A 17,649-nucleotide genomic window follows, 5' to 3' on the forward strand; every position below is an offset into this window, starting at 1 on the left:
TTCATCATTTTCTTTATCACTCTCGTCTTCATTTTCACTCTCCTCTGATGTATCGTTTGTGTTAATAATGAATCGTTCCGTTATATCGTCAAGAATGGCATCGTGAACATGAACTTTTTTTCTTCTTTTATTGCGTGGTCACATACATTTTTCCATTCTTCTACAGTGATAGTGTCAACTTTTTCTTTCGCTAACCTCATAATTGTATCCATATTCATTGACACGTTTTTTTAGCCACGTACCCTTTTATCATTGGGTTGAAATCCGGGTGGTAGGGTGGTAGACGAATGACGCTGTGACCATGTTCTCTAAGTAAAGTGTCAATTTTATATTCAATAAATCTTTGTTTGTTTTGCAGTATCAATTGATAGAGTTGTGGTTTAAGCATCGATGTAGAGTGATCGATATTGCGATACTTGAGCCAGTCAATCATATCTTGTTTACGACTATTTGAGTTGGGAGCGGGATTTTCTAACGAATTGTGGTAAGATGCATTGTCTACCACCACAACGCTATTGGGCTTTAAATTTGGAATTAATTGCGTTTGTAACCATTTCGTGTAGTTTGCTGCATTCATATTATTATGGTAATCACCACTTTTTTTATTTGCTTTGAACATCAGCAGTGCATTTGGTATGAAACCGTCCTCTCCGCCGGCATGAACTATTATTAGACGATTTCCTTTAGAAATTGGTTTCTTCAAACCAGAAGTGCTGCCATCTGAATAAGATTTTGAAGAAGTGTGAGTCGTGTCTATGTATGTTTCGTCGGTATAAACGACTGGCCGGCCATGCGATATTCGGAAATTTTAATCAAAAAATGTATACGTAGATAACGTATCTCATGTTTTTCCATTAGAATTTTTCTATTATCTTCTGTTCTTTTCCATTTAAATCCTAAAAGAGACACTTCTTTACGCAATGACCAAATTGAACCTGGATATTTTATTTCTCTCTTCAACTTTTCATATAATCGTTTCATAGTTGGCACCTCTTTATCAGTAATGTGAAAGTTGTGAATAGTTCTTCGGATTACCGCTTTATCAAAATCGTCAATGATAATGATATTTTTCCTGCATCTGGTCTTTTTCGGAGACTTAAATTTGCTTCCGTCTTCCAAAAGACGTTTACCTTCCAATAAAACTCTTTTGACAGTGGACAGCGGAATTCCCGTCGATGTCGCTACCAATTGGGCTGATGTAGTGACATTTGACATTTTTTTTTATTTTTTATTGTGACTCGGCAAAATGACTGCACCGCGCCTGATGGAAAGTGCGAATACAGTCCAGAGATGAGAGTAACGGATGGAAAACACAAATATCTTCACTCCGTCACTATCATTTTGCCGGTCTGGCCAAATGCTTCTTCACACTACGTTTGACGGACCCGATGTTATAGAGGGGAGGGAATACATGCGCCGGGAGTTGGTTCCACAATTTGATTGTTCGGCGTAAAAACGAATTGCCAAACTTTTTAGTGCGGGACGGTATTGAACTGACCGTCCAACTGTGGCAACGCAGTCCGGCACGGGTGGTCCGCTGATGGAAAGGAGAGGAAGGGATAAGGTTGAATAACTCTTCAGAGCACTCACCGTGGTACAGGCGATAGAATACGCTAAGAGACGCTATATCTCTGCGAAGCTGTAACGACTCCGCATGCTCAGTTACATGAGGATCGTTGACAACACGCAAGGCGTAGCGCTGCAGTCCATCTAGGGCATCGAGCAAGTACTTGGCAGAGCCGTCCCAAAGGTGCGAACAGTACTCCATGCTGCTTCGGACCTGAGCTTTATACAACAGGTATCGCAGCTCTGGAGTAAAAAATCGGTGCACCTTGTTCAGGATGCCAAGCTTGCGCGACGCGGTACGGATGACGCTCTCTATATACTCTTTGTTGCTCATGTCCTTCCGGATGCTCATCCCCAGCAGGCTGAGCTTGTCCTGCAGCGTCAGCGTTGTACCCTGAAGATGGGGAAGTGGAAGGAATGGGGATTTTTTGGAACTGAACGCGCATACCTGGGTTTGACATGTCTTTGTCGTTCATGTCTTTAAAATAACTATTTAAATTACACAAAATTTCCTTTACTTGGCTATTTAAAGGTTTTCGTATAATTCGTTTATTTGTGTTGGCAGCCATTTCACTAATAAATCGAACACAAAAACAAAATATTAAGAATTAAACACGTCACGCTGCTACCAGTACAAGAGGTGAAGTGTGAAAGGTGCGCGGCGGAGTTGCGTCGCGCGAGGGATGCACCGCGTCTCAGGCCAGTTGACAAAAAGCAGTTTAAACCGATTTAAACCTAGCGAAGGACGCGTCGCCCTCTAGGCCGACGTCACACCTACACTATCTATGTGCACTCACACAAATGTAAAGCTCAGCTTAGGCCTCGCGGACTGTAAACCCGTATTGTTCACTATGAAAAATATGATTCCTACCGAAAAAGGACAGTAATTGAGTTAGCATAACCTTTTCGAATATTTTACTTAAAGCTGGTAAAATTGAAATGGGCCTATAGTTGCTAGGATCAACTTTCCTACCGCTTTTGAATAAGGGAATAACCTTGCTGTATTTCATTAAATCGGGAAAAACACCTTCGTCAACCAAAAAGTCATTTAACAAGAGATAATATGAACAACACATGAGTATGTTTGCGTGTGTATCTAAGTGAATCTATGCAGAAGTGGGACTGAGAAACGCATCCGGTCTCGTTAACGCGTATTGTCAGATTCAGGGTAATAGAATTTGTTTTGTTCACTTTCGTTTTGCAAACGATATTTTTTTATTGTCGCCCTAATTTTTACCCCGTCATTCTCATTATTAGTTATCGCTGAAATGTGAAAACTGACCAATTAACAATAATTTAATCAGTAATAAGTAAAGTTTTTTTTAAAACTACGTTTTGGCACGTGGTCCACTTAAAGTGAGAATCTTATATTAATTATGATTTTGGTCGAAAAACAAGTCGAGTGGTTTTCCGTGTTCTTTGTGTAATATGACTGATTAAAATGTCACTTTCAGAAGACAAAAAGCAATATAAATCATTATTTAGGAAAGAAAAAAAACCTGCAAAAGAACCGTCGTTGAGGATCATACCCTTACATTGTAGATATACCACCTATATGCATAAAGACCTTTGTTTCCCTCTACTTAATGCGGGCAGCTATGGAGTGGAATTCTCTGCCTGCGGCATTGTTACCTACTGATAAATACACAATGGACCTTTTGAAAGTGAGTGTAAGAAGGCACCGTCTAGGCAAGCATGTTCCATCCTCGACTACATTGGCACTTACCGTCAGGTAGATTGTAGTCAAATGCTTCCTTATAACCAATTTAAAAACAAATGTATCTGACATAATACAAAAAGACAGATCACATATCGACTGTGAACTGGCAACCGGTACAATCTCAATTTTGATAACTTTACACGATGAAGAAAAAAATTGTTTGCGTCATTTATATATCATCTGGTTTATTAAGTGATAATCTCAGTACAGAGTACTAAAAAACCGATCTCAGAAGTACGTGGAATTATACATAATTACCAAGTTTTATTGAAATCGGTTACTGGAAAGTGCGCAAACCCGGATTCATCCCCTAGTTCGCCACTATACGGGACTTGACATAGGAGATAATAAAAATCGGGTCTCACTACTCTTTATATTGGGAGAGAAAAACGTCTTGAATTGTAGATCAGCAAAATCAACCTTGCTCCTTATAATAAAATGTAGGCGCTATTTATAAAAATGAATCTTCATTCGTGAACAGCCACCCTTAGAAGTGGATGATTTTCTACAAAATTAAATGGGTCCACTATGGAGGTACCCTCTTTCCAACAAAAAAGAATCATGAATCGGTTCATAAACACCAGAGTTATCGCGTAACGTACATACAAAAAAAAAACCTCCTTTTTTTAAAGTCGGTTAAAAATACTAGTGTATGAGTAATAAAAATATTAAAAACTACGTATTTTTATTTAATAAATCAGATGCTATATAAATGACGCAAACAATTTTTTTCTTCACCTGTAAAGTTGTCAAAATTGAGAATGCCAGTTTGCAGTCGATATGTAGCTGATCTTCATCTCACTACAGTACCTTACTAACATGTGGTAATTTAATAATTGTATTTGATTGATTGCTATCTAGTACAAAATGCGACGGAATTGCAGGAAACAATTCCACCATCCCCTTTTAATCATCGAGGGACCAGGCGTACGCAAGAGTTTCATCCCTATGATATGGATATACTCAAAATTCGCACGAAGCGTTACGCTTTTTTTTATAACATCAAGTGATGGGACGAATATGGCAGAAATAAATAAGGTGGCAGTACTTCCCTGGACGAACTCTTTCTCAAAGAACTCTAATGCTAGTAAATTCGCAATTATCTGCCTGCAGATTTGTTCCCTGAACGTTATAACTTAGGCCTTTTCAAGGTGACAGTGAAAAGGTATTATGTAGCTTACGATGACGATAAGGTTGATGATAGCATCGACTTTATTGTCATTTTCCATTAGGTGAGATGGAGGTCAAATGCGCACTTAAAATATAAAAAAAGAAATAAGACGCCTTTGCCTTTTGTTTTTATTTGTCCCTGTATTTTGTTCTGAAGTGCAATATTATTTCTATATATAATAATATAGTATTGTAAATACGTTACTAAAGTCTATTAGTAACTTCTAACAGACCTAGCACTCTGGGAAATTGAGATGTTATTGGTCATATTGTTTGAATAATTTTGTCAATAATTTCATATTATGGAAAAGCCAGTTCTATTTGATTTATGGCTTTGTTTATGCTGTAATAATTCAGTCAAAGTAAGGACTGTGGTCGCGTGAGAGATTACTGGAAGCTTTATATACATTGTATGAAAATATTTTTCGGTTAAAAAAATGTATACATGGATTATGGGATTATTATGGTTTTTATCTTATCTTTATATTGATCTATAATAATCAGAAATGGGATTAGGCAGAGTATAGATACCTACCTAACTTCAAGTGATACACAATTGCCTAATGCCTTCCACTTTTATTCAGAAATGCTTAAAAATAAATGGCAATAAATTAAAACATAATATTTATTGTTTTTACTTAACTACTATTTACAAAAGATTTCTACGAAATGTAGGTACTATTGTAGATCTTAGTATCATACTTCGTAGAAATATAAATTTAATTGTAATCATGAGATCATAATTAGAGAAATAAAAGCTTGCGTGACTACTTAAGCTCTTGTTGGAGTGCAAAAAATTATCTGCTCCCGTCTCCGGTGGACTTGAAAAGAAGTATATTTTGTGTCTTTGTAATTAGTATATATTTTGAGCCTTTCGTGAAAATAATAAAGTTTAAAAAGTAATCCGTACATCGCAATAATGCTAAAGTAATAAATTTTCTTCCATTCTATATCTGTATTGAGCATCGAGTATATAACCAGAAATAGAAACAAACTGAAGGCCATCCATCACTGGCAACTCGTCAGGCAAATGGGCCTTATGTCACTTTTAAAGATCAACTCTCGTTTGCGCTGAAATTACAAATTAGAAAGCTGAAATAGTAAAGCGCCAATAATTGACCTGTGTGTATGTCTCCGTATATTCCATAAATATTCTGTATTTATTGTAATAAAAATAATATCTCTAACAAAAGGGGCTCTTCCATTCGGTCGTGTGGTAAAAACAGCAAAACATCTAATTACAAAACAAACGGAATCACATTTCATCGGTCATTAATTATTAAATATGTAATGTTTCAATTTTCGCCCATTATAGCAAAGCTAAACCTAAACTGGTGGATTTGAAGTGAAACAATTGACGACACCCGTCAATTGTTTCGAATTCTGACTAGCCAATCGGAGCGCAGTTGTCACCGTAATGATTTGGCAGAATAGTTTTCAGACTAATTAAATGCATTTCGTCTGTACTTCTGATTTTATACTCGATAGTATTGGGTGAATAAATAACACTGTTATTTCTGAATTCAAAGTAGTATAATATATAAAGTGACAACTTGTACTGTTAGAAATGTGACTGAATAAAAGAAAATAAAGAGACAAAAAGAAGCAACAATTACAATTACTTCATCCAACCCTTTCGCAAATAGCGTTTCAAAAAGCGTAATATCGGCTGCTGAAAACGTCAGTCTCAGAATGAACAACACAGTGAGGTCACTTTACACGACACATACTGTTGTTTATTATTGAGTTATAGTAAAATGAAAAAAAATAATACTTATCAAAATTTGCGCGGTTTATTGAATAAGGGTGCCGTATCTAATATTGTAAATTCACTCGGGTAATCTTCAAGTTACTTTTCTCTATCTGATTCCGGTGGCAATTTGTATTATTTAAGTATTTGAGATTATTATTATCAAATATTGAATAATATTTCGGGATACTATACTCGAATATCAAATAATGCTTTGTGATAATATTTTAAAATATTCAAATAATAAAATTGCCACAGAAAATGAACCTGAACCTACTACCCTTTCACGAGATTTAAATTGTTTTTTGTATTTGCTCCAAAGTTGTTTGTATCAGTACCAGTAGCGAAGAGTATGTTTGAAGAAAGTAACCCGGCTTAGAAGGAGGTATACAATAAAATAAATGCTACAATGCAACGCATTTTCCTTTCAATAGTTACTACTAAGTTGGAGAACCAAACAAAAAGACCATCAAAACCGTTTTGTTACTCCACTAAAACTGGCTATGAACACTAAACCGAGAACAGCTTTGTAGCCAAGAAGTCAATGTGTCTCAAAGTATGTAACAGTTTGCCTGATACACTAAAATCACAACCATAAATATCAAATTATTATCAGTAATAACAGGTTTCTTACCACGTTACGAGTTTTTTTTATTTTCCCTATATTTTGGAACGGTAATTAGTGGTAATCATTTAGTAAATATTAGTAAAACACTGTTTAAAAACACATTATTTTGTAAATTAAATATTTGAACAAATTTCAATGTTATACGAGTATGAAAGTTATAATTATACCTAATTTATATGTAATTGCATAATTTAACTAAAGTTCTACGAAATGTGACGTAATTTAATATAGAACATCTACTGTAGAACATAATTATCTTACTCTTCCTTTCAATTGTGTATTTATTATTTCAAATTTTGTATTTTGATTTTTGAATGTACACTTTGAGTTTTTAACCGTCTTAAAAAAAAAAGTAGTAGGTTCTTAATTCGATTGTTTTTTTATATTTTTTTTGTATATACGTTACGCCATAACTCGGCAACAGCATTTGTGAACCGATTTTGGTGATTATTTTTTATTGGAAAGAGTATTCATTGGTCTCATTTAAATTTGAAGAAAATATTACACCTCTAAGGGTGTCATATTGGTAGGGGACGGCTCCGGTTTCGTGCGCTGTCCGGTACTCGATTTCAATAAAACTTGGCAAAAAGATGTTTTGAGGTCGGTTTTTTTTAATATAAAGTATTATTATTTTTTGTTTTAATTTTAAATTATTAAACAAAAAATTACATTTTGTGCTTGTTGAAACTATGGGTGCATTACTGAAATAAAGTTATTGTTATTGTTTCTGATAAATTAACAAAGTGTTATAATTTTTTAAAGATTTTATTACACAGCATGTACTTCTTCTTTTATACATCTAGTATCTCAAAAATGTGTGAAACAGCACTCAGTGAATATGACCATCGTGGTACATTGTACTTCTCACGTTTAAAGCAGTCAATTAAAAAGATTTTGGGCAAGTTCGTTGCAATCGTGTTACACAGACCCTTCGCTACTGATGTCAACTTATATCAGATTTTTTTTACCATACTAAAAAACTAATTTTACCGCAAAATCTATGATAGCGAAAACCGCATGCTTATCATTTTATATCGCCTACTAAAGTAAATAATGATGATACTGCCGTGTTACGATTCTAACTCACAAAATGTCTGCTATATATCTAATGTAAAAATCATGATTTTTTTATGAAGTCTGCATCAGTACAGTGTTGGTTCTATTATGATAAAAACGTTGCAAAGTGACAATAAAAATTAAAGTTACACGGTTCGGAAATTGTATATTGAAATAAGTGACAGTGACTATATCTTCATAATTACGGTCGATTGCATATTAAAAAAATTCAAAAAGGCTTCTGAAAAAATTAAGTACTATGTATAAATAGTACTTAATGAAACGCGTTCATCACGATATAAATTTATTTTAAATTTATTGAATGTTACGATGTTGACCACCATGGTTATTCAATTATTTTTGTGAAGTTTCCCCACTAGTTTGTTATAATTATTATACAAACATCAAACATTTGCAAAAAATTCCTTGAATCCGGCTGGGTTCGAACCAACGGCTTCTAGCAATCGTGTCAGTCGTTATGCCAACTAGGCCACGAAAATACGAAAAAAAAATCAACGAACCTTACGAATTTTTTAAAGTGCCTATTGCAGATGTTTGTTTTTTTTTTTTGGTTTTAACGACTTTTTTGCCTTTTGACTTTTTTTTAAATTTTTTGTGTGTAATGTTACGCGATTACTCCGACATTTGTAGATCGATTTCGATGATTCTTTTATTATTGAAAAACGGGTACCTCAATATTCAAATCTGAAGGAAATACCACTATACTATACCACCTCCAAAAGTGGCAAATTAGGGAATGAATCCGGTTTTTTGAATTTCACCCACTTTCCGTTAACCAATTTCAATAAATAATAATAACAATAATAATAATAACGCACACACTCAACATAGCCCCGCACTAGGGAAACCCTGTGTCGCGGGTGCCATGGACACACACATAAACAACCACAAATTACACCCAAACTCACGAGAGAAATAAATGTAGGCCATACAAATATTTCTCCCGACCCGGGAATCGAACCTGGGACCTCCGCGTGGCAGTCCGGCATGGTAACCGTTTGGCCACAGAGGCAGTTAAAGTAAAGCTTTGCAAATAGATATAATTCCACAAACTTTTGAGGTTGGTTTTTTTTTTAATTAAAAACAATGTAGTGCGAGAATCTTTACACTAAAAATTTTTAAACCTTTTAAAATATTTTCCTTTATTATTTGATTTCGTCCATGTTGTTTCTTTTGTAGCTGTATAAAAATTCTTATCAACATTTTTTAAACTTACCTATATCTGAAATTTAAAGGTTGAATAGATTTTAGTTAAATTCTTACATTATGTTGTGCAAGGAACGACCGTTGCTTCATCTTATTTTACGGGTTGTGACTTTAGATCTAAAAAGTTTATTTTTGTATATAAACAAAGTTAGTATTCGTGTGCCTAACATTGTAGATATTTACAACTAGATGACTCCACGTATGCACGTAAAAATGTGAAGATTGTGATAGAGCGTCGTGACAGTATACGATAGTACATTTTCTAGAATAATTGAATTCTTTAAAAACTTTAAAATTTGTATAATACTAGACTTCGTCAGCGAATTCTTACTTGAGTAGCCTACTGTACTACACAATTTTTAAATTTTTGTAGCAGTAGAGCTCCTTGTGCAAGAGTCCGTCCTGTGTGTGAGCATCCAGAATGTGAGCATAACTGCGTTCCAGCTTAGAAGGGTAAGGTTGCTGGTGAGATTGCAGGCACATGGCACTTGTCAACTTATGTCTTAGGTGAAGGGCGCAGTGGCAGTGATCCTCAGATCTTTGCGATTTAAGGCTCAGAATGCACTGCAAATGTTATGGATAGGCGTGTCGCTTACCACCAGGTGCACGACTTGTTCGGCTTTAATAATTAGTTTAGACAATTAGAACGGTTATAATAATTAGTTTAGATAATTATAATGACCGCATAGTTCCATATAAAATGCATGATGAACCTGCCGGCCTGGAGCACTCCATTTAATGCTATTAATGATTGTATTGCTATGATCTCAGACCAAGGGCAAATGGACACTTACGCAATAACACATGCTGAGGTCTATATGTAGATTTATATTGTAGATTAAAGATACGTCCTACGTAATTATTGGAATCTCTCTTTCTCTCTGTTTGTGTCTTTCTCTCCTTCGTGTAAATGAATAAATGTTTTTAAACTAAGCATTTCTTTTAATAATATCAAATGACGGGACGAACAAGTCGAGCGCCCATTGTAAGCTACACTGCACAGTTGTTTGAGCTGAAACATAAGATGACAAGTCCCATGTACCTGTAATTTCACCAGCACGCTTACCCTTCAAAACCGAAACACAGTAATGCTGATATTACAGCTTGGCGGCAGAAATAGGTAAGATGGCGGTACTTTCCTGGATGACCTCTTTCGCAAGGAGCTCTACTGCTACACTTTATTTATTGAGCATTGCCTATAGAGCCATCAGCTTAAAAAGTTAACAAATAATTATGAAACTCAATACGTAATTTAAATTAAAAAGTAATTCATATAAAACCTTTAACTACAAAGACCCACCATTTTTTGATAAAATATTCCACTGTGTATTACAATACTCTACAAAGTCGAATTTTTATTATCTACCAATATCTATTTGCAATATCGAATAAAAAATTTATTTACAAAATTGAATTTCAAAACAAAATCGATTTTGTTGCGTTTTCTAGAGAGCACGGGTATTTCAATATACAGCCTATTGTTTAATATTCATCCATTACTGAAGTCAAACGATAAAAATAATCAAAATCGATTTTTTTCGACGAAGCACCGGTTCTTCAATATATTATAGCCTATTGTTTAGTATTCATCCATTTCAGGAAAAAGTGAAAAACAAAAAGTGCTTAATCTTATTCGATTAATCAAAGACACGACTAACAAAGTTTTAAAAAATATATGAACGAGAAAGTAGTCTTCCTATTGTAAAAATAATAATCTAGTAAATGTTTTAAAGATTAGAAAAAATTAAAAAGTGATAAGTAATGTCAATGTGAAGCGGGCAAGCAAAATGGATTTCGTAAAACTGGCGCTGTTCCCTTTGACACTAACCATCGGATTAACCGTCTTCAATATCAAGAGGTAAGTTGTTGTAGACTTTTGATGAAAAAATTGTGGAAAAATTGAAAAATTGACCGCTTTTGGCGGAAAATTAAGTGCGCTTTGAGTATTATTCGCAATTCCGTAAAATACATTTAACAAAACGAATGAATCAAGTTCTTAACCCTTCTATGAACAGTAACAGCGTTTACAGTAAAATTAAATATAAAAATATGATTTGTCGTGTCTAAAACAACAGTCGTGTATAAAAAGGTTAGTGGTACACTGCCGTACATGGAATAGAGGCTCTTAGAAGAGAGACCGAGAGAGGTTGTCGGTTACACCGAACCTTTGTAGTACGAGATTCTCTTGCTTAACTTCCTACTTATCCACGGGGGAAGCTACTTGGAACTAAAAGGCTGGAATAATACTTCAACAATGTTTATTAGCTTATTTACTAAACGCGCACATGGCGGATCGTCCTGCGGTGGTACATTACTTATTAACGTCTAGCCATACTAGTACTAAGTGGATAATAATAATAATAAAAATGTATTTCATCAAATGTTTACAATACCACTTATGAAATAGTTTAAGAGAATATAACAGTTTAACAGTTGAATTTGTACAGATTTTTGAATAGTATACATCATTCATACACTCATATTGTCAAAAATGTTCCTTACCTTCCGTGCTAGTTGAAACTTTGTTACGGCAAGGATGTGTCGGGCTCGGGCGTGGCGAAAGTCAATCGCCGCGCACTGTAATTACGGTTGCTGGCCAGCAAGAACGGTTACTGAAAGTTCTTCACGATACCGTGACACGCTGTACTACGGACAGAAGCCTCCAACTCCGTGTCCCCACCTTCTATATTCACCTATACACTACATCACTTATGCTCACTTCTTTTTTATGCATACCTATATATATTGTTTACTGCTTATAATCTTCAGCCCTTTAATATTTTCATTCTTTACCCCTTCAGAACGGTCGTAACACGACAAGTTGTATGTAATTTCAAATAAGTATCTAAAACATAGGTTCCCAAACTTATTAGCTCATCGCCCACTTAGGCAAGATAAAAGAATTTCAACGCCCACCACCACAAAATAATTGGAAAACACGTAATTTTTTATGCTCACTCAACACAAAAAAATCACAAGGAAAAAGCATATACATGTAGTGTAGTTTATGTAGATAATTCAGGTTTTTTTTCAATTGCGGTAGCACCCCCTGGACAGCATCAACGCCCCCCAATTGCTTCCGAGGTCCCTACCCCCAGGACTCTTCAGCGCCCACTATGGGCCGGTAGCGACTACTTTGGGAAACTGTGATCTAAATATATACATTTTTAATCTCTTATTTGTTATTATTAACCGATTTCAAAAAAAGAGGAGGTTCTTAATTCAACTGTATGTTTGTGTATATGTTACGCCATTACTCTGACATTTGTGAACCAATTTCGAAACTTCTTTGTTGTTGGAAAGGGGGTATCTCGTAGTGCTCCAATTCAAATTTGAAGAAAATATTCCACCTCTAAGAGTGACAAATTAAGGGATGAATCCGGTTTATTGGATTTCACCCACTTTCCGTTAACCAATTCCAATAAAACTTGACAAATAGATGTAATTCCACGAGCTTTTGAGGTTTGTTTTTTTTTATATAAAAAGTTTGTATGTTACAAATATTGTATTACCAGCTAAAACTAGTATGTTCCTTGTCGCTTTTTACAAAATTGCTAAATATAATTTTACACTAGATTACGTCTGAAATTTTAGTTTATGATTTATTTACTTTTAATGTAATTATGAGCTAGTATGAACTGGCGGATATTTTCCTATAAACAAGCAACTACGCGAGTTGTTAACTTAATTACGGTGCACCCGTAACACAGATTATCCCATCCATTAATAAGGAATACTTTTGTTATAGAGCCCCTCTGAAATTGGGACAAAGAAATAAGCCATTAAATGCATGTTAGTCCAGTGGATAATTATATAAAAGGGCTCATTTAGTTTTAGCAATTTCAGAGGGGCGTTATAGAAAAAAGTTTCACAGACAACTTCCATGTGCCTGTAATTTCACCAGCACCCTTTCAAAATCGGAACGTAGCAACGTGAGCATTAGTGCTTAGCGGCTGAAATAGGTAAGGTGGCAGTTGGTACTTCCCTGGGCGAACGCATTCACAAGTAGCTCTAGGGCTACTAAAATAAAATAGTAATGTAATAGGTATACGAAGCGAGGGAGGATGAAAATCAAATGCACAAGGCGTTTATTTACGTAGTTTATATGATCGATATAAGATACGTAATCGCACTCATCATATCACCGTCCCACCCGGTGGAAGCGGCAGCCAGCGATCGATAATAAGCAGGGATCGGAATAGGTAGAGCTTTTTTACCTAAACTTCGAGGAACATAGACAGAAAACGGAGACTGCCTTACGACAATATTTTTAGGTCGCATTATTTTAGGGATCTTACTAGATTTCCGCTAAATTTGGCGGTGAGTGTAGTATGAAATCTCGCTACGTCATTCCAAAAACATTTAATGTTAACGAAGTAAAGTTATCATGAAAATATACGTGATCAGCAACTTTTCATGTTCACTGTACCATTTGAGGGATGTTTCGGGCCTGAAATTGTACCTTTTCACATTATTATTGTATAATTTATTCAAGAACGAATTTCATAATTACAGTTAAACGATATTCTTTAATATAATTAGTTACGCGTGTACGCAGCGGCAAACGAACAGGAAGATCTATTGAAATATTATGTTTTAATGTTCCGCGATGTGTTTTCTCATCAGTCGTCAACTAGATTTAGCATTTCATCGCCTTACTTTTTCAAACTCTTGTCTTAAAGCACAAAGTTATTGAAATGCTAAATATGGTTTGTACCTATATACAAATTTTGCAGGCTGATTTTTTCACATCACATTTCACACACTGGCTTTTACCTATTCTTAAAATAATGCATCCATTAACCCCCTTGATAAGAAATTTAAAATAAATAGAAAGTTTTGCCATCTCCTGAATAATCACTCTTTTTATGATACGAGTTTGAGAAACTAAGGCATCGATTTGTTGTTGGAGTTAATTATTAATTTCAAAATGCTATAATGAAACTTATACGATATGTCATTTACGTTACATACATTCATATAATTGGAAGTAATAATAATAAAAATTATTTTATAAATAGGTATCGGGAAATAGTGGTTTTGAAAAAAAATCTGTAACTCACCAAAATGGCGCCATGTCTAATTGTGTCGCCGAAGTTCTGCTACAGACTGCCATGTTGAAAAAGCACTAACACACATTTTGCCCTTGTCATGACTAACGCATTTGCTCGGTAACTTTCGAGATATTGGCACCTAAGGGATTTTATCTACACACATATTATAAACCCTCTATGATGTGTTAAAAAACCGCAAATTATAAGCAGCATAAAAATAAACTGTTTTGTTGGAACAAATTTCTTGTCTGTGAAAATGTTATTATTGCTAATAACATTAAATTCGATTTTATTAATTCAAATTTCGAACATCTTCGAAAAACAAAACAATTTGATTCGACCTCAATTCTAATACGAGTCGAGATGAACCAATTCTATTTGTCACTCCAAAGGTCACTCCATACAAACCTATGCTAAAACCTACGACTAAAAGTCGCGTTTTTTTCTTTATGATAGCAAGTGACGGGATTAACAAGTCACGCGCCTGGTGGTAAGCGACGCGTTTCACCATTACACTTGCAGTACCGCTCAGAGCTTTAAATCGCAAAGATCTGAGGGTACACAAAACCAAGGAAATTAAAATATGTTACCTGTTATTATTATGAATATAAAGATCGAACACATAGAAAAATTTTCGTCAACCCGGTGGGACATGATCCCAAGTCCATGCTGCACTATAGCATTGCTCTGACCATCCGAGCTAAGGCTCCAGTTACCGAGTTGGCGAAATTCTCGTGTTTTTTATAATTATTAATACAAAGATCGAACACTCAGAAAAAACACTCAGAAAAAATTCCCTCGATCCGGTCGGATTCGAACCGACGTCTTCTTGCATACCGTGCCAGACGCTATACCAACTAAGCCACGGAACGAACCAACGGACCTCACGAATTCTTCTATGTGCTTGCGTCGTGTCTTTGTACTTGGTCTTTCAACGACTTTTTAGTCGTAGCGCCATCTATGAGAAATCTATTGCAGATTTATCTCCTGTTTTTGTTAATAGATCTTTATACTGATTTTCGGCAGTCGTCGCCGCTATGTAACTTGTGTTAAATGTCCTTATCTTCTTCCTTGCAGGAACTCTTACAGTAGAAGAGGTGTACAAAGACAGAGACCAGTTCGCGGCCTTGGTGCGCGAAGTAGCAGCTCCGGACGTCGGTCGAATGGGAATAGAGATACTCTCATTCACGATCAAGGACGTTTACGATCAAGTCGAGTACCTGTCCAGCTTGGGCAGGGCGCAGATCGCCGTGGTGAAGAGAGATGCTGATATTGGAGTTGCGCAGGCTCACAGGGATGCCGGAATCAGGGTCGGTATTAGCAGATGTAAGCCAGTTAAGGGGAATATAGCAAGCATTTTCTTGCAAGGATCGGTATGAATGATAAAATTATGAAAAATTCTGCACATAAGGGCCTCAAACTGCATAAAGCGTGGTAGCCCTTTTTACGCATCTGGTGTTTGAAAAAAGTTCTAAATAAAAGTTCTAAATCTTTAGTGATCGTAATTCATCGAGTATATAACCAGAAATAGAGACGAAATAAGGGCCATCCATCCCTGGCAACTCATCGGGTAAATGGGCTTTATATCACTTTTAAATATCAACTCTGGTTTGCGCTGCAATCACAAATTAGAAAATTGAAATAGTACAGCGCCAACTACTGCCCTGTGTGTACCTCTCCGTATTTTCCAAAAATATTTATTATAGTAAAGATAATATCTCTAACAATGGATGCTGTTCCATTCTGTGGTATGGGAAAAACAGCAAAACATCTAATTACAAAATAAACGGATTCGCATTTCTTCGGTAATTAAATATTAAATACGTAATTTTGTATTATCCGTTTCGTTCCATTATAGCAAAGCTCAAGTTAAACTAGTCGTTTGAAGTGAAACAATTGACGACACCCGCCAATTGTTTCGAATGCAGGCTGGCCAATCGGAGCGCAGTTGTCACAGTATTTTTTTTTTTAATAATAAATAACGCACACACTCAACATAGCCCCGCACTAGGGAAACCCTGTGTCGCGGGTGCCATGGACACACACATAGACAACCACAAATTACATCCAAACTCACGAGAGAAATAATTGTGGGCCATACAACTATTTCTCCTGGGACCTGGGACCTCTGCGTGACAATCCGGCATGGTAACCGTTAGGCCACGAAGGCAGTTGAGTAATGATTTGGCAGAATAGTTTTCAAACAAATTAAATAACATTTCATCTCTATTTCTGGTTATATACTCGATGTCGTAATTAAACCGTTAAGAATATTTACATTTGTTTTCAAACTGACATACGCATCGTCGGCTAACTTCTTGTAAAAATTTAAACTCCCGTTTTTTTGTTGCAGGAGGCAGAATGCGAGAAGAGCGCGATGGACGTGAAGTATGCTATGGACGCCAAGATCGAGGACAACATGCGTTTATACAAGCTGCAGAAGGCTCAGTTCGACCAGGAAATCAACACTGCCGTAAGTTGTTTTAAAGGCTTGCAAGAATTTAGTGTCATTGTGACTGGCTCAATAATTTGCAGTTACAGTTTTGTGCAATAGTGCGTACATGATATGTCATCCGGAGTTATCGTGGGGTTAACACCAGTTTCTGTATTCTTCAAAATGCATAATCTCATTTCAGGTGTTATTGTGAAAGGTAAACTGGCATATCGTCTCTTGAGCTGCCTGCGCATCGTAAGCAAATCAAGACATCCGTTGAAATTGTTTTTGTTTTTCAATTGTTATTAATGTATTGCAGAAAGCCGAAGCAGCCCTAGCATACGAGTTGCAAGAAGCTAAGGTCAAACAGAAGATCCGAACCGAAGAAATCCAGATCGAAGTAGTCGAGCGCCGCAAACAAATTGAGGTAAAATCCAGAAGTTCCCAACTTCTGCTTGGATTAAAATCAAAGCATTTAAAATCATTGACGATCAACGTAGTCATGCCAGGCTGGCCTACCAAAAATTCCGTCATGTACTAAGTGCCTTGAAAGCGACATCAACTTTCGCGTTGAATTTTATATGAGACTAGTTGTACCGCAATGCCACTGAAAACGTGTCAAATTTACGACACGCATTAACCCAGGGTGGAGGAATACCGCTTTAACCCTCTCCGTAGAGAAGATTCGTGCAACAGTATCAGTAGTGGGATCTAATACTTCACAAACTTGCAAGGACGCTTTATTGAACTTGAAAATGTTTCCACTTGTTTTCAGGTGGAGCAACAAGAGATCTTACGTCGGCAGGAAGAGCTGATGGCCACTGTGCGCCTGCCTGCCGAGGCGGAGGCTTTCCGTCTGCAGACAATCTCCCAAGGAATGCGGTAAGCTTGGCGAAAGTTCATAAACTTCGTTTCAATTGGTTTGTTTTTGCTACAAATGTCTATCATTATCTGTCATTTTGTACCAGGTTTTTCTGATGAAACTGGAGTCGTTGAGAGGACGGGTAATTTAAATTGTGTTTTGATAGTTTTTACCGATTTCTT

At 36.0% G+C, this 17,649-nt stretch overlaps 1 protein-coding gene across 1 annotated transcript in view; it reads left to right on the forward strand.

Moving 5' to 3' along the window:
* The window catches only part of LOC113225981 (flotillin-2-like), a 56,022-nt gene that overhangs the window by 34,115 nt on the left and 4,258 nt on the right, over window positions 1-17,649 (forward strand). The window contains exons 2-5 of the mRNA XM_026458475.1: window positions 15,249-15,481; window positions 16,525-16,644; window positions 16,925-17,032; window positions 17,381-17,487. Of these exons, the coding sequence (XP_026314260.1) occupies window positions 15,249-15,481; window positions 16,525-16,644; window positions 16,925-17,032; window positions 17,381-17,487 (568 nt within the window). The remainder of the gene's footprint in view (window positions 1-15,248; window positions 15,482-16,524; window positions 16,645-16,924; window positions 17,033-17,380; window positions 17,488-17,649) is intronic.

This window comes from Hyposmocoma kahamanoa, unplaced genomic scaffold (genome assembly GCF_003589595.1).
Source record: "Hyposmocoma kahamanoa isolate Upper Pololo Valley unplaced genomic scaffold, ASM358959v1 180, whole genome shotgun sequence".
In the NCBI taxonomy this organism is placed as follows: Eukaryota; Metazoa; Arthropoda; class Insecta; order Lepidoptera; family Cosmopterigidae; genus Hyposmocoma; species Hyposmocoma kahamanoa.